General features: G+C 37.4%; 1 protein-coding gene across 4 annotated transcripts in view; it reads left to right on the top strand.

Moving 5' to 3' along the window:
* The window catches only part of AGTPBP1 (ATP/GTP binding carboxypeptidase 1), a 197,877-nt gene that overhangs the window by 30,703 nt on the left and 141,741 nt on the right, over nt 1-25,433 (top strand). For all 4 annotated transcript variants that reach the window (XM_077966284.1, XM_077966285.1, XM_077966286.1 and 1 more), the window contains exon 3: nt 16,462-16,586. In XM_077966284.1, coding sequence (XP_077822410.1) covers nt 16,462-16,586 — 125 coding nt within the window. The remainder of the gene's footprint in view (nt 1-16,461; nt 16,587-25,433) is intronic.

Raw genomic sequence — 25,433 nt, 5'->3', positions numbered from 1 at the left:
TCATCTCTTCCTCCTCCTCTTTTATTAGTATAGAATCTGTTGTCCATTATTACACATTCTTGCTGATACCTGAGATGTCTTTACCTCACTTTAAATTTTTCCATCACATCCAAGAGATGAAGTCCTTACCCTGGATAACCTTTATTGAACAGCTGAATGACATTGGAGGATGAACTCATTTAGTAGGTATCACTAAAAAAATGGTGACAGTGCATATCCTTATCTTGTTTTCTGATCATTGGAGAAAAGCATTCTTTTACCTTTAAGCATTTTGTTAACCAAGTTTCTGTAGATGCTTTTTATCAGGTTGAAAAAATTCTCTTATATTCTAGTATGCTGAGAATTTTTTATCCAGTATGAATGTCTGATTTTGTGAAATACTTCTTCTGTCTGTTGAGATGGCTACAAGGTTTTTCTTTTAGTTTATTAATAGGTGAATTATATTGAATGATGTTCAAATATTAAACCAACCTTGCATTCCTGTGATTGATCTTACTTCATCATGATATATTGTTATTATCCTTTTCATATATTATTGAATTTGATTTGCTAAAGTGTTGTTTAGAACTTCTGCATCTATGTTCATGAAGCATATTGGGCTGCTTTTTCCTTTTCTTGTAATGTTTTTATCTGGTTTTGGTATTAGGTACTAGCCACAGAATTTTGGAATCAGGAAGCATTTCCTCCTTTTCAGTTTTTTTGGAAGAGTTTGTATATAATTGGTATTATTTCTTTGTATGTTTGGTAATATTCATCAGTTAAGGCACCTTGACTTGGAATTTTCTTTGTGGCAAGTTTTTAAAGTATAAATTCATGGCTGGGCACGGTGGCTCATGCCTGTAATCCCAGCACTTTGGGAGGCTGAGGCGGGCAGATCACCTGAGGTCAGGAGTTCAAGACCAGCCTGGCCAACATGGTAAAACCCCGTCTCTACTAAAAGTATAAAAACTAGCCGGGCGTGGTGGTGGATGCCTGTAATCCCAGCTACTTGAGAGGCTGAGTCGGGAGAATTATTTGAACCCAGGAGACAGAAGTTGCAGTGAGCCGACACAGTGCCACTGCGTTCCAGCTTCTGCGACAGAGTGAGACTCTGTCTCAAAAAACAAACAAACAAACAATAAAGTATAAATTCACTTTCTTTAATAGATAGAGATAGCACTATTAAGGTTTTTCTATTTCTTATTGAGTGAGTTTTGGTAATTTGTGTCTATGATAGTCTGAATAATGGTCCCTTAGGAGATGTCCATGCCTTAATCCCTGGATCCAGTGAATGTGTTACATTACTTGATAAAAGGGACTTTGTAGATATAAATAAATTGGGCTTCTTGATATGGAGAGATGATCCTAGATTATCTGTGTGGGCCCAGTGTAATCATAAGGGTCTTTATTAAGGGGAAGGCAAGAGGATCAGAGTCAGTAGTAGGAGATGTGAGGATGGAAGCAAAAGATTAGGGTGATGTAAAAAAGAGGCCATGAGCCAAGGAATACAGGTGACCTCTAGAAACTAGAAAAGGCAAGGAAATGGATTCTCCCTTACAGCCTCTAGAAAAACCATTTCTTCTTCTTCTTTTTAAAAAATTATTATTTTTTTAAAATTATACTTTGAGTTTTGCATTACATGTGTAGAACGTGCAGTTTTGTTACATAAGTATACATGTGCCATGGTGGTTTGCTGCACCCATCAACTCATCACCTACATTAGGTATTTCTCCTAATGTTATCCCACCCCTACCCCCCCACACCCCAACAGGCCCCAGTGTGTGATGTTTCCCTCCTTGTATCCATGTGTTCTTATTGTTCAACTCCCACTTATGAGTGAGAACATGTTACAAACCATTTCTTCTTACACCTTGGTTTTAGCCCAGTGAAACTGGTTTTGGATTTTTGATCTCTAGCCTGTAATACAATAATAAGTGCATGTTGTTTTTAAGCAGTGAGGTTAGTGGTAATTGGTTACAGCAGTAGTAGGAAACAAATACTTTCATATGAAAGTATTAGGAAGCTAATGTCTTTCAAGGAATTTGTTCATTTCTTCTATGTTGTCCAATTTAGTAGGCATAAAGTTGTTGAAGTATTTTTTTATCTTTTTACTGCCTAGCATTTATAGTGATGTTACTTTTCCATTCCTAATATTGGGAATTAGTGTTTTGTCTTTTTTCTTGATCAGCCTGGTTGGAAGTTTATCAGTTCTACTGATATTCTCAAAGAAGAAGCTTTTGGTTTCGTTGATTTTCCTATGGTTTTGCATGTTTCTTTGATTTCTATTTTAATTTTTATTATTTCCTGACTTGTGCTTACTTTTGAGTTTCATGTGCTCTTTTTTTCTTATTTTTTACATTGAAAGCTAAGGTCATTGATTTTAGACATTTCTGTTCTACTGTGGACATTTATTACTGTAAATTTCACCCTAAGTACTGTTTTGGTGATATCCTGCTAATTCTGATATACTGTATTTTCATTCAGTTCGAAATAACTTCTGATTTCCCTTTTGATTTTTCTTCGATCCATGGGTTATTTAGAAGCTTGTTATTTACTTTCCAAATATATGAGGGGTTTCTAAAGGTTTTTACTGACATTAGTTCCATAGTTGACTTGGTTAGTTATTAGCATGATGTATTTTTTCTGTTCTTTTACTTTTAGCCTATTTCTATCTTTATATTTAAAGTGCATTTCTTGTAGGCATGGTGTATGTGTCTGCTTTTTTTTTTTTTTAATATACAGTCTACCCTTCTCTGTCTTTTAATTGAGGATTTTAGATCCTATTTATTTATTTATTTATTTATTTATTTTTGAGACAGAGTCTTGCTCTGTCACCCAGGCTGGAGTGTAGTGGGGCGATCTCGGCTCACTGCAAACTCTGCCTCCCGGGTTCACGCCATTCTCGTGTCTCAGCCTCTTGAGTAGCTGGGATTGCAGGCGCCTGCCACCACACCCAGCTAATTTTTTTTTTGTATTTTTAGTAGAGACGGTGTTTCACTGTGTTAGCCAGGATGGTCTCAATCTCCTCACCTCGTGATCCGCCCGCCTCAGCCTCCCAAAGTGCTGGGATTACAGGCGTGAGCCACGGTGCCTGGCCCTGGATCCTCTATATTTAATGTGTTAAAAAATATCATCTTACTATTTCTTTTCTTTTCTTTTTTGTTTTTTGGAGACAGAGTCTTGCCATGTAACCCAGGCTGGAGTGCAGTGGCGCAATGTTGGCTTACTGCAACCTCCGCTTACCGGGTTCAAGCAATTCTCTGCCTCAGCTTCCCGAGTAGCTGGGATTATAGGTGCCTGCCACGACGCCTGGCTAATTTTTTGTATTTTTAGTAGAGACGGGGTTTCGCCATCTTGGCCAGGCTGGTCTTGAACTCCTGACTTTGTGATCCACCCGCCTTGGTTCCCAGAGTGCTGGGATTACAGGTGTGAGCCATCGTGCCTGGCCTATTTATTTTCTATGTATTTCATTTCTTATTCTCTTCTTCCTCCTTTTCTTCCTTTTCTTAGATTAATGAGTATTTCTTCCTGTTTCCATTTCATCTTCTGGTTGGCTTAGCTCCTTATTAGCTAGAACTCCGTTTTGTTTTAGTGACTTTTATAGGGTTTATACTATACATCTAGTATACTTATCATAGTCCATCTTTTAGTGATACATCACTTCCTACATAGGATAAAAACCTTCCATAGGCTGGGCGCGGTGGCTCACGCCTGTAATCCCAGCACTTTGGGAGGCCGACGCGGGCGGATCACGAGGTCGGGAGACAGAGACCATCCTGGCTAACATGGTGAAACCCCATCTCTACTAAAAATACAAAAAATTAGCCGGGCGTGGTGGCAGGCACCTGTAGTCCCAGCTACTCGGGAGGCTGAGGCAGGAGAATGGCGTGAACCCGGGAGGCGGAGCTTGCAGTGAGCCGAGACCGCGCCTCTGCACTCCAGCCTGGGCGACAGAGTGTTTGTGCTGTTTGTCATATGCTTACTATTACATATGTTATGGACTCAGCACAGTACTTCGTTTTAGTTTAAATAATTATCTTTTAGAGAAATTTAAATAATATGTAGTATCGTTGTCTTATCACTCATTTTCTACTTCTTTTTTTTCTTTTTTAAAGAACAGAGATAGGGTCTTGCTATGTTGCCCAGGCTGGTCTGGAACTACTGGTTTCAAGCTGTCCTCTTGCCTCAGCCTCCCAAAGTGCTGGGATTACAGGTCTGAGCCACTGCTCCTGGCTTCCTGGCTGCTTGCTTTTTTTCTGGAGATAATTCTGTTGTCATACTTATCTTTGTTCTTCTGTGTATAACCTGTCTTTTGCTGTGTGGCTGCTTTTCCCGTTTTTTAAAAATCACTGATTTTGGAAGGTTTGATTATGATGTCCCTCAATATAAGTTTTTTTTTGTTGTTTTTTTTTTAATGTTTCTTGTGCCTTTAGTTTATCGAGCTTCTTGGGTATGTAGCTTATCAAAACTGGAAAAATTTTGGCCATAATTTTATTACATATTTCTGTTCTTTTCTGTCTCTCTTCGGGAACTTCAGTTAAATGTATGTATCTTTCCTTGAAGTCGGTCCACACATCACTGCCCTGTCAAATTTTTTCTCTTCTTTTTTCTCTCTCTTTTATTTTGGATACTTTTTATTGCTGTATCCTCAAGTTCACTCATCTTTTTTTCTGACACATAAAATTTGCTGTTTTTCTCATACAAAGTATATTTCATTTCAGACATTGTAGTCTGATTTGGGTCTTTTTAATATTTTTTAAGTGACTAGTTTTGCACACATGTAATATAGTTACAACACTTATTTTGATATTCTTATTATAATGTTTGTATCTATTCTTTGTTCATTTTGATTGTTCACATTATAGATTGTACTTATCTGTTTCTGTGCATGCCTGGTAACTTTTGATTGGTGAATTTTACCTTCTGCTGTCCTGGACATTTTTGTATTCTTTAAATATTCTTGAGCCTTATTCTGGGATGCAGTTAAGTTACTTCAAAAAAGTGTGAATCTTTTGAGTCTTTGTTTTAATGTTTGTTAGATGGGACTGGAGCTATTCTCAGTCCATCTGACTAAATTATTCCTTACTACTGAGGTTAGACCCCTGTGTGTACTCTATCCAGTGCTCTGCTAATCATGAGATTTTAAAATTTTGATTGGTGGAAACAGACACAATTCCCTGTCCTGTGATCACCTAGCAGTATTACTTTGAATCCTTTCTGATGATTTTTTTTCCTAGTCTTGGGTAGTTTCCTCACACTCCTGCACTGATCTATATTCAGCTGTATATTTGAGGGAGGCTTTCTGCAGGTCTCTGGAGTTTTTTCTGTGCAGCTGTCTCTCCTCTGGTCGTCTCTCTTTGGAATTCTAGCCACGATGGTTTTCCTGGCCTCTTAGCGTTACCTCCTTAACTAAAGAAGTCTGTTGGGCTGTCTGGGTTCTGCCTTCTTACATTGCCTGAAACTGTCAAGGCTGTAAGCTGGGGCAAGTACTTGGTTTACCTCATTTATTTCCTGTCTTTCCATATTGGTAGGATATGGAAGCCCAAGGCCACCTTTAGTTTTCAGGTGGTAAGTTAGTGGATTTGTTTTATTTTATTTTTGCTTCTGTCTTATTTAACTTCTAATCAGAAATTGACATTTCTTTTAGATGTTGTCCCTCCTATTTGAAACGTATTTCAGTTGGTTTCCGTGGTACCATTGTCTCTTGTTTTTCTTCCCACTTCATTCGCCACTGCTTCTAAACCTACTTATGGGACTTTTTACTCTGTAGGACCTCTAAATAGTCCTCAGGACTCATCCTAAACTTTTTCTCCTTTTAACCTATACAGTGTTCTTAGACAATCTTATTTGAGTCCTGTTGATTTAGATGTCATCTGTAGTGGAGACCAGTCCCTCTGTATCTCCATGCCTGTTAAGTATTGCCACCTGGGAGTTTAATAGTTGTCTCCCACATAATATGTGTTCCCCCAAATTGAGCCTCTGCAGATCTTTTCATCCTCTAGTGTTACTCTTGACTCGGTGAAATGACATTCTAACCATGCACAAGTGTAAGCCGTAAATCTAGGAGTCATCCTTGACAATCTTTTCGTTTAGGACTCATCATCCAGGCTATCATGAATACTATGTTTTGTATCTATCACTAAAAGTAAATCACTTGTCTATGTACTTCTCCATGCCCACTGTTGCTACCTTGACTAGGCTTTTATCATCCCTTTCTAAGACCACTGTAATAGTCTCCTTCTCTGCCTCTACTCTTGATTCCTTTATGTAATCCGTTCACTTCACAAGAGCCAGGAGGCCTTTAAGAATTGTATATCTAAACTTCCAGTTTGAATATCATTGAATAATTCTATCTTCCCCATCTTTTCCTGGAAATTATTTAAAATACTCAGAAAACTAGGAGGACTAAACAGCCTGATTCTTTGAAAATTCAGTTTTTGGCAAGATTAGGAAACATTAGCTGCAGACTCAGCAATACATGTAAAGGCTGCCAAATGCAACTGGGACATTGGGCAGAAGCCACTTGGGAGGAAGTGAAGATAAGTACACGTAGGGACCAGAGGGCTCAGAATAGCAGATCTCAGAAAGCTCCAGCAAAAATATACTTGTTGAAGGCTTAGGGTGGACCCTAAATTGTTTTGCAGCAATTTGACAACTCACTGTATCTGGGTTGTGCAGAGATGGGAGAACAGTATTTCATGGATGGGACTGGTTCAGAGAAGCAGATCAGACAGGCTATTCAACAATTATGTAAACCAACAGCATGTACCCAAAGCAGTCTGTCTCTGTGGCAGCGAAGGAGAGAGCCATTCAACTGTGAGACCTAATTAATTTGAAATGCTACCCTGGTCTTCCTTCACCTCCCATCTTTTTATAGGAACTTACACAAGTTACCGATCAAGGAAAATTCAGCTCATTCCATGAGTAATTAAAAGGTACTGTTTAAAAAAAAAAAAAAAGGAGAAACAGAGAGTTGTTACCAGAAATAACATTTTTAGGAAGCAGGTGAAAATTCTTATGAAATATTTCACTACAAATTAAAAAATAACAAAACTGATGATGCAGTAACCTCTGTGAAGATCATAAAACAGAAACAGATACATTGAGAGAGGATATTGTGAGTCAGCAGGAAGAGATGAAATGTGAACTGGCAATACTTAAAACAGAAGAGAAAATATCACAGAAAGGACAAATTAGCAGCAGTACGAAAGTAGATAGATGCTATAAAAGCACAGTAAAACACACGAAGAATAGTAATGGAAAAAGTGAACACAATTTAATAGATGTCAACAAAATGATTAAAGGGATTAGAGATAAAAGGTTAGATGTGGAAGACTGGCAAAAGAAGTCCAGTATACTTGTAACTGTAATTTCCAAGGAAGGAATGGAAACAGTGGAATAGAATGTGTTATTTAAAAGTTATGTTTTTAGAAATGTATCAAGAAAACTTCTGGTTGAGTGCTGGGAGGGAGAAGGAAGAATGATGACTTAAAACACACAGGCTGTGTCAGAGAAAACTGCGCAGAGTAGGACATATGCTAGATAGCAGAACATATTCTAGAGAAGTTTTGGACCTTAAAGGTAGTCTTTTGGGTAGCTAGGTAAACAGATAAAATTATATGGGGCAAAAAGAATCAGGCTGCTTCTAACAACAAAGCCTGTTCACCTTGAATTTAAAACTCTCTTGAACAACCCGAGTCAAAGAGGAAATAAAAACAGACATATGAGAATATCTGGAATACAGTCATGAAAGCAGACGTTAACCTTTGGAAACAGGTGAAGCAGTTCCCGTAAAGGAATTCACATTTTTTCCTTTCCTAATTGACCTATTGGTAAAGACAGGTAAAAGGTAGTATATGTAAGTTGATCGCGTAGAAGTAGAGAGTGGAATAGTGGTTATGGGGACTTGGAGAGGTTGTTTTCCCTATTTATAAAGCAATCTGTCAGAGTCTGTTTTTGTCCTGTGTTACGGTGTTTTTACATTGTGTTGTGTTCATGGTGTTCCTGATGTGGACTGTTTGATCACCCCTACAATATAGCAATTGATGTAATTCTTTATAAACATATATTTTGGTTCAGATAAAAAGTTGGCTGGACGCAGTGGCTCATGCCTGTAATCCCAGCACTTTGGGAGGCCGAGGTGGGTGAATTACCTGAGGTCAGGAGTTTAAGACCAGCCTGGCTAACATGGTGAAACCCTGTCTCTACTAAAAATACAAAAAGTAGCTGGGCATGGTGGTGGGCGCCTGTAATCCCAGCTACTCGGGAGGCTGAGGCAGGAGAATCTCTTGAACCAGGGAGGCGGAGGTTGCGGTGAGCCGAGATCGCACCACTGTCCTCCAGCGTGGGTGACAGAGCAAGACTCCATCTCAAAAAAAAACAAAAACAAAAAACAAAAAACAAGCCACGCATGGTGGCTTGTGCCTGTAATCCCAGCACTTTGGGAGGCCAAGGCGGGTGGATCACTTGAGGCCAGGAGTTCAAGACGAGCCTGGCCAACATGGTAAAACCCCATCTCTAATACAAAACTTAACTTGGCATGGTGGCACATGCCTGTAATCCCAGCTACCCTGGAGGCTGAGGCATGAGAATCCATTGAACCTGGGAGGTAGAGGTTGCAGTGAGCTGAGACTGTGCCACTGAACTCCAGCCTGGGCGACAGAACAAGACCTTGTCTCAAAAAAGAAAAAAAAAATATAGTGTGCTTAATATATATAGCAATGTATTAGTTTACATATAGGCTAAGCTGATGTAATAGATACCTCAGAATACAAGAATACAATGGCTAAATAGTCAAGCTTATTTCTATTTTATTAACCTAGAGGTGGTTGTTCAAGGGTGGCAGAATGGCTCTGCTTTTCCTGATTATGTGACTTCTATCTCTGGGTCCCAGGTGTTTTCTCTTGGTCTCACTCTATCATAGCCAGTGGGAATGCAGAAAGGATGCACATCTTATTCTTAAAAGCAAAACTTGCAAAGTGGCTTACATCTTATCTGCCTATATGTCACTTGCCAGGACTTGGATACACGGCTATGCCTAGTGTGGTAGTCACAAGGGCTGGTCACATATATTTTAGTTCTCCTTTTGGGCACCTGGCAGGGTTGTATTGTATTGTTTTTGAGGTTAATCTGTGGCTGTGTGACTTGCTTTAGCCAGTGAAACGAACCGAAGTGATATTTGTCATTTCCAGGTGAGAGCTTTAAGAGCTAGTGCACTATTTGCCACATCTTTCTCTCTTTTTTTTTCCCTCTTGGTTTTGCGAATATGCAAACATCTCTGGCAGCCTACGTCGTTGAATGAGTCTCCTGCTGACTTGCGCTGTACGTGTGATGTGAGCAGGAATTACACTTTCGTTGTGTTGAATAAGCCAAGGGGATTGTGGAGTTGTTCGTTTTGGCAGTATAACCTAGCCCAGAAGTTCTCAAGGTGTTAGCTGTGGACCTTAGAGGAATGCGGTCACAGCCGTTTTAATAGTAGTACTGAGAGATGATTTGCTTTATTCGCGCTCATTTTCTCATGAGTATAATGCTGTTTTCCAGAGGCCTCATGATGTGTGATACTGTAACAGATTGAATGCAGAAGTAGGTATGAGACTGTGTCTTCTACTGAGCCAGACATTAAAAGAGATTTGTAGTAATGTAAAACACTGCCGCTCTTCTCTCTAAATTTTTTCTTTTTTGGTAAAATACAGATACCATTTATAAAAATGTTATGTAACCGATATTATTATTTTAAGTGATTTAATGATGAATGAGTACTTTAACATTTGTTCAGTTTTAATTTGTATTATGGTAAAAAAAAATCTATTCCACATAAAGTAGAGGAAAACAAAGTTATGTGTTTAATATTTGGAGAGAAACGTAAAAATGTGATTAAAGCCAGAGTAATAGTTATAATTGAGCAGAAATTTCTGAAAGATAAGGTGCATTTTGAAAATAAAGCCATATTGTTTGAAATTGTTTTACTACCATGCATCCTGCGTAATTCTAAAAGTTTTGTATATTTTTATGGGTTTTTTTTTTTTGCTGCTTTTTTAAAACTGTATTTATGAGGAAGTCTTTATTACCTGCATTTGATTTACATTGTAAGGTGAAAAAGGTAGTGCAATTTATTTATAATGTGAATATAGGTTTTATATCCCTTGCCCTTACTTAAGAAATTATTTGTTGCAGAGACAATATCTGCTTATCATTAGGACTTTTGCAATATTCAAGAAAATTCATATTTTTAGGAAAATAGCTCCAAGATTGAATATAAACTCAAAGAATCAAAAGCAGCATGAGACCAATACAATGAAACAAGTACTTGAGTGATAATGTTCTTAAAATATTTATTTGGGCTGGGTGTGGTGGCATGTGCCTATGGTTTCAACTCTTTGGGAGGCTGATGTGGGAGGATTGCTTCAGCCCAGAAGTTTGACCATCCTGGGCAGCATATAGTGAGACCCTGTCTCTTAAAAATAAATACATGAAATTATTTTTAAAAATATGCATTTGAAGTTAACTTGATTTGATGTGTTTCACATTGATCATTTTTTCAATTCCATAATTTTCTCACTGTTACATACATAACATTAACAATTACAAATGGAACCTCCCAAAGTTGGTCTCAGCCTTATTTTGATGCATCTAAAAATAGGGTTAGGTGTGTAATCCCAGCACTTTGGGAGACCGAGGTGGGGGATCCAGGAGGTCAGGAGATCAAGACCATCCTGGCTAACACGGTGAAACCCCATCTCTACTAAGAATACAAAGAAATGAGCTGGGCGTGGTTGCGGGCGCCTGTAGTCCCAGCTACTCAGGAGGCTGAGGCAGGAGAATGGCGTGAATCCGGGAGGCGGAGCTTGCAGTGAGCAGAGATCGCGCCGCGGCACTCCAGTCTGGGCGACAGAGCCAGAGTCAGTCTCAAAAAAAAAAAAAAAGAAAGGGTTAGGTGGGGAAGATACATTTCCCCCGCTAAGTGTCTTTATTTAACATTCTTCTGCTTTGCAGTGTAGTATCTTAAATTGCTCATTAGTAGCTTTCTTTCGTTTGCATCCCACCACCCTCAGATTTTCTAAACCCAAAATGTAGTCAAATGGCAGAGCTGCCCTCTGGTGTTCACCCTCTGACTCTCAACGTTAGTGTCAACCAACAGTCTTACAAATTTTAGAACTGAGTTGGGAAGTAGCTTAGAATATAATTTTGTTCCACTTTCCTTCCGTAGATAAAAATAAAAATAAATTGATTTAACTGTTTATTTCCATTTATTTGCCTTTAAAAAATTGATCCATCATTTGGAAAAGCATGATTTTCACAGAGGAATCACTAAGATGCAAGTCGTTTTTTTATAGTGGTAAATTTATTTTAATTGGTGTAATTAATTTTAACTGGTCAGGGTTACTGGCAAAGCAAGCTCTTAATTTTAGGACCTGTATTCTATTCAGTGTGTTTTGTATGTTTGTGAATTCTTTTATGTTGAATTTTTTTAAATAGACGTTTTATTAACTGCTGAAAAAAATAACATGATCTTTTAAAAGAAAAATAATGAAAAACAAAATGGTCAGTTATTAAATTTTAGAATGTTGGTTTCTGTGAATGCGAATTTCTCTCAAATCTGGGTTACAGAAATTTTTAAGAAGATGTGTTTGCTCTCTAGTACACAGATTGTGGTGACTTGTATACCGTTTCTCACCAAAAAGAACCAGATCAAGATCGCTGAATGTACAAGATAAGCCTAAGAGAGCAGTTCTCAAACTTTTTGGCTTTAGACCCTTTTTCTATTATAAATTAATGATACTCCAAAAAACTTTTGTTCATGCGGATTATTTTATCTGTTGATAGTTATATAACAAATTAAAACCCATAATTTATCATATTACAAATATTTATCAATTCATTTAAAAATAATAAACCCATTGCATAACATATAATGTTTTTGCATTAAAAATAACTGTGGTTTCCTAAACAAAATAGATTTGGTAAGAAGAGTGGCATATTTTATTACATTTTTGCAGACCTTATTAATGTATGGCTTAATAGAAAACAGATTCTCTTATCTGCTTCTGAGTTTACATGTTATATGTAAATATATATACATGTACATATTTTTTGTGTGTATTGTATTGTTGAAGGATACAAAGAAACATGTCTGGGTTCACACAGAAATATATAGTAAAGGAAGGAGTACTTTTGTGGCCTTTTTAGATTGTTGTCCTTCGATTTATGGTGGAGAAAAATAAAATTGTGTGTTAACTATTTGGAGAAAAGCAGTAAAAATGTGATCAAAGCAAAAATAATAGTTAAAATGCAGAACAAACAGTTTTAAATGAAAATGTGCTTTGGAAATAAAGCCATATTATTTGAAATTCAAATTGAAATTGATATTCCTTGATATTACACTAAAACTTGGTAAGTGGTAGTGTCTGAAATGTTAGTTACGATGTGGAATCTGAAACCATATTAGTGAACTTTTGTACTCTGTTACATTAAAATCCGTTGGTCTATCTTGCACTTAAAATAGTTCTTTTACCCATGTCTGATTTTGTAACACCATGCATTGGTCATTCGGTACTGATTTAGTTATGCAAATCTCGTAAATGTTGATTGATACTTTTTTTTTTTTTTTTTTTTTTTGAGATGGAGTCTTGCTCTATCACCCAGGCTGGAGTCCAGTGGCACAATCTCAGCTCACTGTAGCCTACATCTCCTGAGTTCAAGCGATTCTCCTGCCTCAGCCTCCCAAGTAGCTGGGATTACAAATGTGTGCCTCCACGCCTGGCTAAGTTTGGTATTTTTAGTAGAGACAGGGTTTCACTGTGTTGACCAGGGTGGTCTCGAACTCTTGACCTCCAGCGATCTGCCTACCTCGGCCTCCCAAAAGTGTTGGAATTACAGGCATGAGCCACTGTGCCGAACTGGGTTGACACATTTTTTTACACAATATTAAAAAATTATATTTGTTAATATCACCATTGATTTTATGAGAAAATTCTTTAAATATTGAGACACTGTCAAGGTCATTATGGTAGATCAGTGTTTTCCAAAATTCCAATTTTTGCTTGAAAGCTCAAATTTTATCATCAGCAACAAATCTATTAGTTGTTTCCTTTGAAGTGACAGGCTCACTTTGCTTATCTCCATGAAAAGAAAATGGCAAAGGCCAGGCATGGTGGCTCATGCTTGTAATCCCAGCACTTTGGGAGGCCAAGGTGGGTGGATCACTTGAGGTCACAAGTTCGAGACCAGCCTGGCAAACGTGGTGAAACCCCTTCTCTACTAAAAATACAAAAATTAGCTGGGTGTAATGGCTCATGCCTGTAATCCCAGCTACTCGGGAGGCTGAGGCAGGAGAATCGCTTGAACTTGGGAGGCGGAGGTTTCAGTGAGCCGAGATTGCACTACTGCACTCTAACCTGGGTGACAGAGTGAGACTCTGTCTCAAAAAAAAAAAAAAGAAAAAGAAAAAGAAAATGTCTGGCAAAATATCCCAGTCTGAATAATCATTGTTTGTCCATCGTGTTTTTGAAGTAAAAATGATGTTCTGTGGAAAAAAGTGGCTGGTTTAGCTTGTCATTGAGACAGTTGCATGTATTTTCTTCCAAGATAACCGTCATATTTCAATATGCAGCAGAAATGTTTTTATGCACACAGAATATTAAGATGATGTACACTCATGGGTGAAGCTGGCATTCTCTTTAAACTACAAATTCATGGTGAATTTGTGAAAATAGTCAGTGAAAACTTTGGTCAGTGAAAAATGCACTATTAGAACAGTTTGGTGTCACTGCCCTCATTTTGCTGCAATGCCAACTCTTTACCCATCATTGCCTTTGGACCATCGGTGCAAATGTCAACACAATGTCAAAGGTAAATAATATGTTAGTATTTTAATGAAAATTGTCTTTGGCCTTGCACATTTTCTGAAAGGGTTTCAGGTACCCTTAGTGTTTTTTTTTTTTTGTATCTCTGTTTTATTTTCTGTGGTAACAAACATTTAAGAATCAGATAAAACAAGGGGCTCCTGAGCACCCAAGGGCCAGTACAGGCTGCCCATAAGGCCCTCACAGGAAAGCAACTGTGTCAGTTTTCCTGGTTTTGATATTGTCCTATAGTTATGTGATATGTAACCATTGGGGAAACTCAGTGAAGGTTACAAAGGACCAGTCTACTATTTTTGCAACTTCCTGTGAATCTATAATTACTTCAAAATAAAAAGTTAAAAAAATTACTGTGTGGAAATGGATTATTGGGCACAAGAAGGTAAGCAGACTAGTCACGAGATTGTGAGAGATGATGATTGCTTGGATGTGGGTAGTAATAGTAGAAATGGAGAGAAGTGAATGGATTTGAGGTGTTTTAGAGATAGTGCTTGTATTACGTTGCAGTGTGGAAAAGGGAGTCTAGATATTTATGTTGAGCAACTGAATTCATGTGAATTTGAGAAGGTTAGGATTGGAGGAGGAGTAGGTTGAGAGGAGGAACAGAAGTTTTACATTGGGCTCGTTAGGTTGGTGAAGCTATCAGAGGTTGAGGCTGCTGTTGAACGTAGGAGCCAAGCAGCATACAGATAATAATTAGAGCTGTGGGATTAGATGGGATCACTCAAGGCAAAAGTGTAGTGAGTAAAGAGAAGTGGCCTGGGACAGAGCTGCTGGGGGAGATGTCAGTGTCTAGAGGTGTGTCAGAGGGGATCTCAAAGAAGGGGCAAGAGGAGGAAAATCAGGCGAGTATAGAGTCATTGAATCCCAAAGAAGAAAGTGTGTTAAGAAAAGAGGAGATAACTGGTTTGTGTGGTGCAGAGATGTGAATATGTTGGGATTAGAAGTGACCACAGGAGGCTTTGGGAGATCTCAAGAGTTCAGAAGGCAACCTGGTGGTTTGAAAAGTGAACAATATGTGGGGAAACGGAGAGAGCAGTACATACTTCTCTTTGGAGGAATATCAGAGAAACCGCTGGTAGGAGCTCCTAGATCATACTTGTGTACCTACAAATCTGATTAATTGAAGGGGAAAGATAGATGAGGGATCAGAGAAAGTATAATTGAAAGACAAAGCAAGTACTTTGAGAATGAAAGGGACTGGGAGCAAGTGTATGAGTGGATTGTTCTTTGAATCGCAATGTACCAGCCAAATAGAGCCCGTTAAAAGTGAGAACATGTAACTCTTCTGCTCAGAAATTTCCCATCTCACTCATTGTACAAGCCAAAGCCCTTAAAATGGCCTACAAGCCTCTAAGCAATCTGCTATTTTTCTCTGTTCTCTCCCATGCCTACCCCCAGCTCTGACCTTGTTCCTTACTGTCTCCTCCAGCCACACTGGCCACCTCATTGTTCATAGAACTTAGCAGGTTTGCTCCTGCCTGGGGATCCTGGAGCTCGCGCCTCCGTTTTTCTGGACAGCTCCTTTTGCCGGTATCTGCATGGCTTACTCACTTACTTCTTTCAGGCCTTTTCTTAAATGGTACTTTTTCAGTGGTCTTCTCTGACCATGCTGTCTAAAACTGTCTCTCTCTCCCTGCACTTTTTATTCCCCCAATGTGCTTTTTCTCCATAGTACTTCCCATCACCTGACATATAAAATGTACATATTTACTTATTTGACTTGTTTCTCACCATAAGAATGTACACTCTATGCGGGGTAGGAATTTTTGCTTGTTTTGTTTACACTATATTGACAATACCAAGATCAGTACCATATGTACAGTTTTTGTTTTTTTTTTTTTTTTTTTTTTTTGAGATGAAGTCTTGCTCTGTCGTCCAGGCTGGAGTGCAATGGCACAATCTCAGCTCACTGCAACCTCCGCCTCTTGGATTCAAGCAATTCTCCAGTCTCAGCCTCCCAAGTAACTGGGATGACAGGCATATGCCACACGCCTGGCTAATTTTTTTTGTATTTTTAGTAGAGATGGGGTTTCACCATGTTGGCCAGGCTGGTCTCGAACTGACCTCAAGTGATCCACCCGTCTCGGCCTCCCAAAGTGCTGGGATTACAGGTGTGAGCCACGGCGCCCAGCCTATGTACAAATATTTGTATGATAAATAGAAACAAGGAAGAAAGAACATAGGTGGAGGATAGGTAGGCTTAAGGATTTGGTGACAGGAAAGTGAGTGTATTCTTGCTAGATTTATACCAGTTATGAAGCAGGGCACTAATTGAGAATGGAGTGGGATGGGAAGAAGGATTATCAGAGTTTTGAGGAGAGCAGAATAAGTGTAAAAAGTCTTTGAGAGTGGAAAGGTGAACTTTCCAGGTGTGATGTAAGGTTACTGAACAGGGTTGAAGGGATATTTGTGATTTGTGATTTTCTGAAATAGAATGTGTTTCTCACTTAAGTCAGTAGAATTTTAACAATATTAAAGTATAGAACAGAGTAAGGAAGTGCAACGTGTAAATGCTTACTGTTTTTAAAAGAATAGAATTATTTTTTAAACAGTGATCATTATAGTATTGAATTTACATCATTGATTTAGAATGTGCCCTAACACCCTATATTCTTTTTAGCCTTACCAATAATTCTAGGATCGTGGGACTCCTGGCTCAGCTGGAGAAGATCAATGCTGAACCTTCAGAATCAGACACTGCCCGATATGTTACATCAAAAATTCTTCATCTGGCTCAGAGTCAAGGTAAACATTGATCTCTTCTTTGTTTTTGAAATGTTATTTTAATTCTTTAAAAGTGGATGCTAAAAATATTCAAACTTCTAATGAATGGTTGATTTTCCACAAAAATTGAACTTTCAGGCTGGACCCCGTGGCTCACACCTGTAATCCCAGCACTTTGGGAGGCCGAGGTGGGCAGATCACGAAGTCAGTAGTTCGAGACCAGCCTGGCCAATGTGGTGAAACCCCATCTGTACTGAAAAATACAAAAAGTAGCTGGGTGTGGTGGCATGCGCTTACAGTCCCAGCTACTCGGGAGACTGAGGCAGGAGAAACGCTGGAACCTGGGAGGCGGAGGTCTCAGCAGTAAACTGAGACCAGCCTGGGTGACAGAGCGAGACTCCGTCTCAAAAAAAAAAAAAAAGAATCAAACTTTCTCAAATTGACTCAAGAATGGAAAACTGAATAACTCTGGAGGAAATTGATCTTCAAAGCATTGTTTCTAATAATGATTACAATTTTACTTGTATATGATTGCCACCCTCCAATTTACAGACAGTACCGAATTCCAGTGCTACTTGATATAGATTTTTGGCAAACAGATATCAAGTAGCATAGAATATTGGTTATTTTGTGCTCCTCACTTTGAAATTCAAGCTCTACCATTTAGTGGTTGGGTACCTTAGCGAAGTTATTGAATTTCTAGGATGTATAGTAGCTATACCATCTCTGAAGTAGAGGTCACAAATATCATGGGATTGTCATGAGATTTACATGAGAAGCATATAAAAAGAATGTTTAAAATGTTCTATAAACGTCCTCTGTAATTAGACATTATTTTTATATTTTATGATGGTAATAGTACTAAATGGATTTCAAAAACCTGACGGAGTACACAAATAGTATTGACTTTGTACTTAGGAACATAATGTGAAAAGGCTCAAATAAAACATTAGGGAATTAAGTCTATACATGGAAATATGAATATCATTGTTAAAGAACACATTTCGCTGGGCGCGGTGGCTCAAGCCTGTAATCTCAGCACTTTGGGGGGCCGAGGTGGGTGGATCATGAGGTCAGGAGATTGAGACCATCCTGACTAACACTGTGAAACCCCATCTCTACTAAAAAATAGAAAAAATTAGCCAGGCATGGTGACGGGCGCCTGTAGTCCCAGCTACTCGGGAGGCTGAGGCAGGAGAATGGTGTGAACCCGGAAGGCGGAGCTTGCAGTGAGCCAAGATTGCCCCACTGCATTCCAGCCTGGGCGACAGAGCAAGACTCCATCTAAAATAAAAAATAAAAAATAAAAAGAACACATTTCAGTAATGCAAGATGGTTTAATATCAGGAAATGTGTCAGTATAACATTATCTGAACAGGTCAAATAAAATCCATGTAATTATCTTAATAGATAGTAAAAAGGACTTTGGTAAGACTAAAAACTGTGCATGATTTAAATAAGAGAAAACCAGCAGCTACTTTAATACTTAACAGTGCACATAAAAGGTATTTCTGTTAGAATTAAGGTTCAATAATTATAATCTTTATTTAATTTTTAAAAACTTAATTATTCTGGAGGCTTAGGTCATTCATGTAAGATGTTTGGCAGGCATTTACTGTTTCAAGGGCTTGGTATCTATTAACCCTTCTTCTTGTTCATAGACACTTATATATATTTTGATCACTTCCTCCCATGTAGCCCATGCATTTGGGGGATAGTTGACACCACCCCATTGTTTCTCACGTAATTTAAAATACTTGTACCTTTGAATTAAGAAAGCCACTGTATTGGATTCCAGGCTCTGGAAATATTGTACTTATTAACTAAGGCAACTAATGAACAAGGATGTTCATTGTATCAGTGTAAAATTAAATGTGCCAGGTATATTCACTACATTGTCATGTGAAATACCTCCTTCTCAAAAAAACCAAACAAAAAACCCAACAAAAACAAAAGAAAATGAATCCTTCAGACCTATAGATAAACACTTTTGTCCATTGCTCCTACCACTGTAGACTCTCCTTTGTGTCACAACCTAAAAACCCCTACTCCAGCATTACCACTGAAAATACTCCTAACCATACCTCTGTCAGAGAATGACCCTCTTCCCACCTTTTCAGCCACCACTGGAGTCTAACTCCTGAATACTGTCCCTTGGGGTGTGTAATCTCGTGACTCTGTTTATGGTGCCTAGAATTAGCCAACCAACACAGTATAAGTTGGTAGTGAAAGATTGTCCCAACCTTTATAGGATAATCCAGTTAGCTACCCATTTGGGAGAAAAAGTTTGGAATTTGTAGTTGAAAAAAGAAATGCAAACAACCAAGAAATGTACAGAAATTTTCTTTACTCCCTTACAGTTCAGGAACTGCTAATGAAAACAACCAAGATATCTTTCACTAGTCAGATTGACAGCAATTAGAATGACATCTGGTGCTGTTGAAGGCACAGGGAGAGGGTACTCTCATATACTGTTGGAGGTGTAGTAATTATTACAAACTTGGAGAAAATAATTTGGCAATGTGTGCTAAAACAACTTGCACCCGGTGTTTGACCCAGCACCTGGTATTTGATTTTTACTTTAAGAAATATATATATATATATATATATGTATGTATGTATGTATAATTTTTATTTTTATTTTATTTATTTTTGAGACAGTCTCTCTCACTCTGTTGCCCGGGCTGGATTGCAGTGGTGCAGTCTCGACTCACTGCAACCTCCACTTCCCTGGTTCAAGCCATTCTTCTGTCTCAGTCCCCTGAGTAGGTGGGATTACGCCACCTAGGCGTATGCCACAACACCTGGCTAATTTTTTATATTTTTGGTAGAGATGGAATTTCACCGTGTTGGCAAGGCTGGTCTCCAACTCTTAACCTCAGGTGATCTGCCCACCTCAGCCTCCCAAAGTGCTGGGATTACAGGTGTGAGCCACCGTGCCCGGCCAAGAAATATATTTTAACTGAAATAAAAATGCTAGTTAGAGAGAGTATAGAGATATTCATTGTGGCATTATTTGTAATATCAAAGGTCAAGAAACAACTTAAATGTTTATCATTAAGAGAATGTGTGAATAATTTTTGATATAGCCAAACTGGAAATTTATAGTCATATTATGCAGCTATTATGAATAATACATTATTTACGATGGGGACTCTTGTAACCCCCACACCCAGGCTTACCCCAAACTAATTAAATCTTATTGTTAAAGCTTTTCAGATGGTTCTAAAATTGAGAGCTACTGCTGTAGACAGGGAATGGCTAGTGTTTTCTGGGAAGGGCCAGATAGACATATTTTAGGCTTTGTGGGCCATACAGTCTCTGCCCTGTAGCACAAAAACAGCCACAGATGATATATAAAGAAACAGGCATGGCTGAGTTCCTATAAACTTTATTGTAGACACTGAAAAAAAAATTATAATTGAAACATACAGTTCAAATGTGTAACTATATGCACTCTCTTGGAGGCTTAAATTTAGTATATTACGTACAGCAAGATTCTTTAGTTCATATGACTGTAAATGTATATAGTCTCATTTTTGTATAAAATATGTGTAGTCTCATTTTTTGTATAAAATAAACCATTATATTTGTATGTAATATTTGTATGAGCCAGGCCAAAAGATAAAAGGAAGGATGCATATCAAATTGTTAGCAGTAGCTATATTGATGGGATAGGAATGGAGGAGAATAAGGTAAGCTAATTTTGTTTCAAACACTTTTAAATTGTTGCAACAAGCATATACTACTTATGTATTTAAATGATATAAAAAACCAACCCCTACAACACATTTTATTCACACTATGAACTTACACATTTCCATAATTTGCCTCTCGTTAACTACTTATGTACAGTGAACATGGTTATCTCTTGCAATTTCCCTTTAGCTTTTTTTTTAGAAACATTTATATTATCTATTTTCATGCAAATGGTTAATTTGTTGGCCCATGGTTGTTGCTAATCTTTCCTTATAATCCTTTTAGTTTCTATAGAGTAGGGAATGTCATTCCTGATTTTGGTGGTGCCCTCTCTTTTTTCTCGGTCAGCTCATTAGTTCTCAACCAGGAGTGATTGCGTTTGCCCCACTTTTCCCCCCAGGGGCATTGGCAATGTTTGGTGACATTTTTAGTTGTAAATTTTTTTTTAGTGGGGCTTACTGGAATCTGTTGGATAGAAGCCAGAGATGTTGCTGAATATTCTGTAATATATAGATCAACCCCCCACAAGAAAGAATTATCTGTCCCAAAATGTCAAGAGTGCTGAGGTTAGGAAACCCTAGGCTAGCTAAAAGTTTATCAATTTTGTTGATATTGTTAAAGAACCAACTTCTGGTTTAATTGATTTTCCCTTTTGTTTCATTGATTTCCTTCTTTTGTTTATTGCTTTCTTCCTTCTACTTGTTTTGAGTTTAATTTGCTCTTTCTTCGCCTTTTTTTTTTTTAAATTTTGAGACTGTTTCATTCTTATTGCCCAGACTGGAGTGCAATGGTAAGATCTCGGCTCACTGCAACCTCTGTCTCCTAGGTTCAAGTGATTTTCCTGCCTCAGCACCCCCGAGTAGCTGGGATTACGGGCACCTCTCACCACACCTGGCTAATTTTTTGTATTTTTAGTAGAGACGGGGTTTCAACATGTTGGCCAGGCTGGTCTTGAACTCCTGACCTCAGGTGATCCACCCACCTCAGCCTTCCAGAGTGCTGGAATTACAGGCATGAGCCACCGCGCCTGGACGCCATTTTCTTACAGTGGATGTCTAGATTATTTATTTTGAGACCTTTTTTTCCACTGGAGGCATTCAAAGCCATAGATTTTCCTGTAAACACTGCCTTAGCTACATTCTACAAATTTTGATATATTGTATTTTTGTTTTAATTCAGTTGACAATATGTTCTGATTTTCTTTGTGATTTTTTTCTTTGACCCATAGGTTTTTTAGAAGTGTGTTGTTTAATTTCCCAATATTTCAGGAATTCTTAAATTTCCTTCTGTTGATTTCTAATTTAATTCTGTTGTGGCCAGAGAATATACTTTGAATTATTTCAATTCTTGGAATTGCTTGAGACTTGTTTTATGACCTAGTTTATGGTTTCTCCTGAAAAATGTTCCGTGCCTACTTGAAAAGAATGTATATTCTGCTGTTGTTGGGCGAAGTGTTCTATACATATCAATTAGGTCAGGTTAGTTGATAGTGTTGTTCAGATCTCTTATACACTGTTGATCTTTCTATTCAGGTGCTCTGTTAATTATTAAGAGGTGTTAAAATGTTATTAAATTGTGTATTATTTTTTTAATTTTGGCAGGTTTTGGTTAATGTATTTTGAGGCCCTGTTGTTAGCTGTGTGTACATTTATAGTTGTTTCATTTTCCTGATAGTTTGCCTCTTCCATCATTGTGAAATATTGCTTTTTGTCTCATTATAGTTCTAGACTTAAAGTTCATTTTGTCTAATGGTAATATCACCACTCCAGCTGCCTAATGATTACTCATTGCGTATCGTACCTTTTTTCGTTCCTTTTACTTTGAACCTGTTTGTACCTTCAAATCTAAAGTGTGTTTCTTGAAGATAACATATTGTTGGATCTTGCTTCTTAACTAGTCTGAGTGTTTTAGTGCTTCCAATTTAATGCATTTATTAATATGATTGGATTTACATCTGCCGTTTTGCTATTTGTTTTGTTTCATGTGTTTTCCATTCTTCTCATTCTTTCACTGCTTTTGTGTTATCTAACTTTAAGACATTGTAGGTCTTTTCTTAGTGGTTCCTGTAAGGATTAAAATGTGCATCTTTTTACAGTGTACTGTGGTGCACTTAATTCCAGTCAGTATCAAAACTCCCCATATAGCTTCATTTCCTTCTCACTCCTTATGCTGTTATTGATTTACATGTTATGTTTATACATACTAGAATCCCAGCAATACAGTGTTATAATTATTGCTTACACATCTTATGCTTTATAAAGAAGTTCTGAATGAAGAGCAGGATTAAGAGCCAACATATTGATAGTTAAAGTAACAGGGGTGGAATTAAGTTTCCTTAGAAGAAGATGTAGAGTGAAAAAGCTGAGGCTTGTGTCCTGGGAACTGTGCACATTTAGATAGGGCTCTAAGGGGGTCTTGTGAAGATAATCAAGTGCGTTCACATGATTTTATGTCTTTGATGTTTTACCCCTTTATCATTACGGAAAGTTTCTCTTTATCTCTGGTAGTGTTCTTTGTCTGAAGTTTATTTTGTCTGATATTAGTATAACCCTTCAAGCTTTCCTGCAGTTGTTGTTTTGCATGATACAGTCTTTTCCATTCTTTTACTCCCAACCTTTTTGTGTCATTGAATCCAAAGTATGATTTCTGTAGATAGCATATAGTTGGATCTTTTTTAAAAAAATACTTAACCAGTTTGACAGTCTGAGTGTTTCATTTGAGCATTTGGTCTGTTAACATTGAATGTAGTTGTTGATTGGATTTAGGTCTGCAATTTTATTTTCTCTTTGTCTTTTATGTTTTTTATTCCTTTTCTTCCTGTCCTACCCTATTTTGGATTATTTGGTTTTTTTTAGAATTTTGTTTTAATTTACCTATTGGCTTTTTAGTTATACCTCTTTTCATTTTTAAGAAGTAATTTCTTTGAAGATTGCAGTAAATGTCATTAACTTTTCACAGTTTGCTTAGAATTATTATTGTTACTTCATATAAATTTAGAATCTTAAATTTTTTCTGCCGTTCTTCAGCTGTAATTGTCACATATATCTACATCTATATACATTACAACACAATTTTTGCTTTATCCAGTCATGTATGTTTTAAAGACATTAAGAAGAAAAAAGGTAGAATTTACATTTGCAGAGATATTTACCATTTTGAAAGCTCTTTATTATTTTCTAAGATGTGAGTTTGGTCTGGTGCCATTTCTCTTTAGCCTACAGAATTTTGTCATTTCCGGTAGTTCAGATTGGCTGTGGAAGATTTTTTTTTTTTTCTTAATCTGACAGTGAATTTATTTCACCATTTTTGAAGGATATTTTTACTGGATATAGAATTCTGGGTTGGCAGTTTCATCATTGTCATCATCTTTTAGCATTTTAAAGTGTGCTTAAAATTGTGTTTCCACCATTTTATGGCCTCCATAATTTCAAATGAGAACTCTGTTGTCATTTGAATCTTTGTTTTCCTGAATGTTATATGTGATTTTTTTCTAGCTGATTTCAGGATTTTTTTTTTTTTTTTTTTTTTTGGTTTTGCTTTTCAAGTTTGACTGGCTGTAGTTTTCTTCATAGTTATCCTGCTTGTAATTCACTGATATTCTTGAATCTGTAAGTTTCTATCTTTAGCCAAATTTGGGACATTTTTGGTTGCTCAATTTTTTTCTCCCTTATTTTCTCTATTTGTCTTGTGGAAGTATGATTATACATATATTAGATTTTTGGTATTTTTTTCAGCTATTGTTGAGGCTTGTATCTTTTAAGTTTAATTCTCTGTTATTGGGGTTGGATAATTTCTGTTGTTCTCTTGTCAGTTTCACTGCCTCTTTCCTATGCATTCTTCCAGTTAGCTGTCTGATAATTTATTTCAGGTGTTATTTTCTTTATTCTCAAGGGTGCACTTGGTTCTTTTGCTTTTGTAGTTTCTATTTCTCTGCAGTGTTTTCCCGTCTTTTCATTCATTGTGTACTTCTTTAATGTCATTTATTATAATAGCTGCTTTAAAATTCTTGTCTGTAAATCTAAATCTAACATTCAGATAATTGAAGTTGTTGAAGAAAGAATACAGCATTATAATAACTGGGAAGGATTATATTTAAAGAAGCCAAAGGAAGATGCAGTAGTCAACAGTACTAAGTGTTAGGAAGGTTAGTTAAAGTTCTTTTTGGTTGGATTATTAACAAATTATTGATCACAACAAAAGCACTTTTCAAGTGATAGGATTAGATGGAAGATTACAGTATGTTATAATGTGAGTGGCAAATGAAATAATCACAGGGAATATAGAGTACTTGTTTGAGGAGCTTCATTGAGAAAGAAAAGAGGGAAATAGAGGGGGAGGCAGGGTAAAATAAGATTTGGTAAGCATGTGGAATAATAAAAAGTGTATTTATTGGTTGAGGAGGAACAACCGATAGTTGGTAGAGGTTGAAGATAAAGGTTCATAAGAACATAGAAAGGATGGAATTCAGAACATAGATGAAGGGACATTTCTTCCTAACCTCCACTTCCCTGCTCCTCTCTGCCATTTATTGGCAGAAGGAATGCAAGACTGTCAAGGATTTTGGTACAGGAGCATATACAGTTTGGTTATTATTAGTAAAATGTTTTGTTAACTATTACTTTGCTTCATTTTAATGAGGAAAAATTTAGGTTCTGAGAAGTCCAGAGAATGAGAGGAAAGATTGAGGGCTACTATAAATGTTGGAATAGCTATAGGCTATGGCAGGGCCCATGGTGATGGATGTGAGCTAAGATAAGTGAAAGGAGCAGTTTTGTGTTCCCAAGTGAGGTTGGAATTCATTAATTTTATGGTATTAACAGTCTTAAATTGTGGTGTTATTTTAACTCTGATGTAGGAGTAGGGAACTTAGCTTTTTGGGATTCACTTCTGTATCAGGGTTTGTGGTGGGAAAGTTGGTGGGGGTGGATGTGCTTGGAATCCAAGTTAAGCATGGAGGGGACTGATACTGTGGGAAAACAGTGCTACCTCGCACTGGATAAGAAGTTTCAACAAAGATGACAGTGAGGTTTATATAGTCTTTATAAAGGAAAGATGAATAGAAATGTTAGGAGGTTATGGTCCATAATTAAAAGATTAGAGGTTAAGATATCAGAGGCAGAGCAGTTTGAGGTCCTGAGAATGGCCATCCAGAATGTTGATGAATTGGAG

This window comes from Macaca mulatta, chromosome 15 (genome assembly GCF_049350105.2).
Source record: "Macaca mulatta isolate MMU2019108-1 chromosome 15, T2T-MMU8v2.0, whole genome shotgun sequence".
Lineage (NCBI taxonomy): Eukaryota > Metazoa > Chordata > Mammalia > Primates > Cercopithecidae > Macaca > Macaca mulatta.
This window is presented reverse-complemented; position numbering and strand designations above follow the sequence as displayed.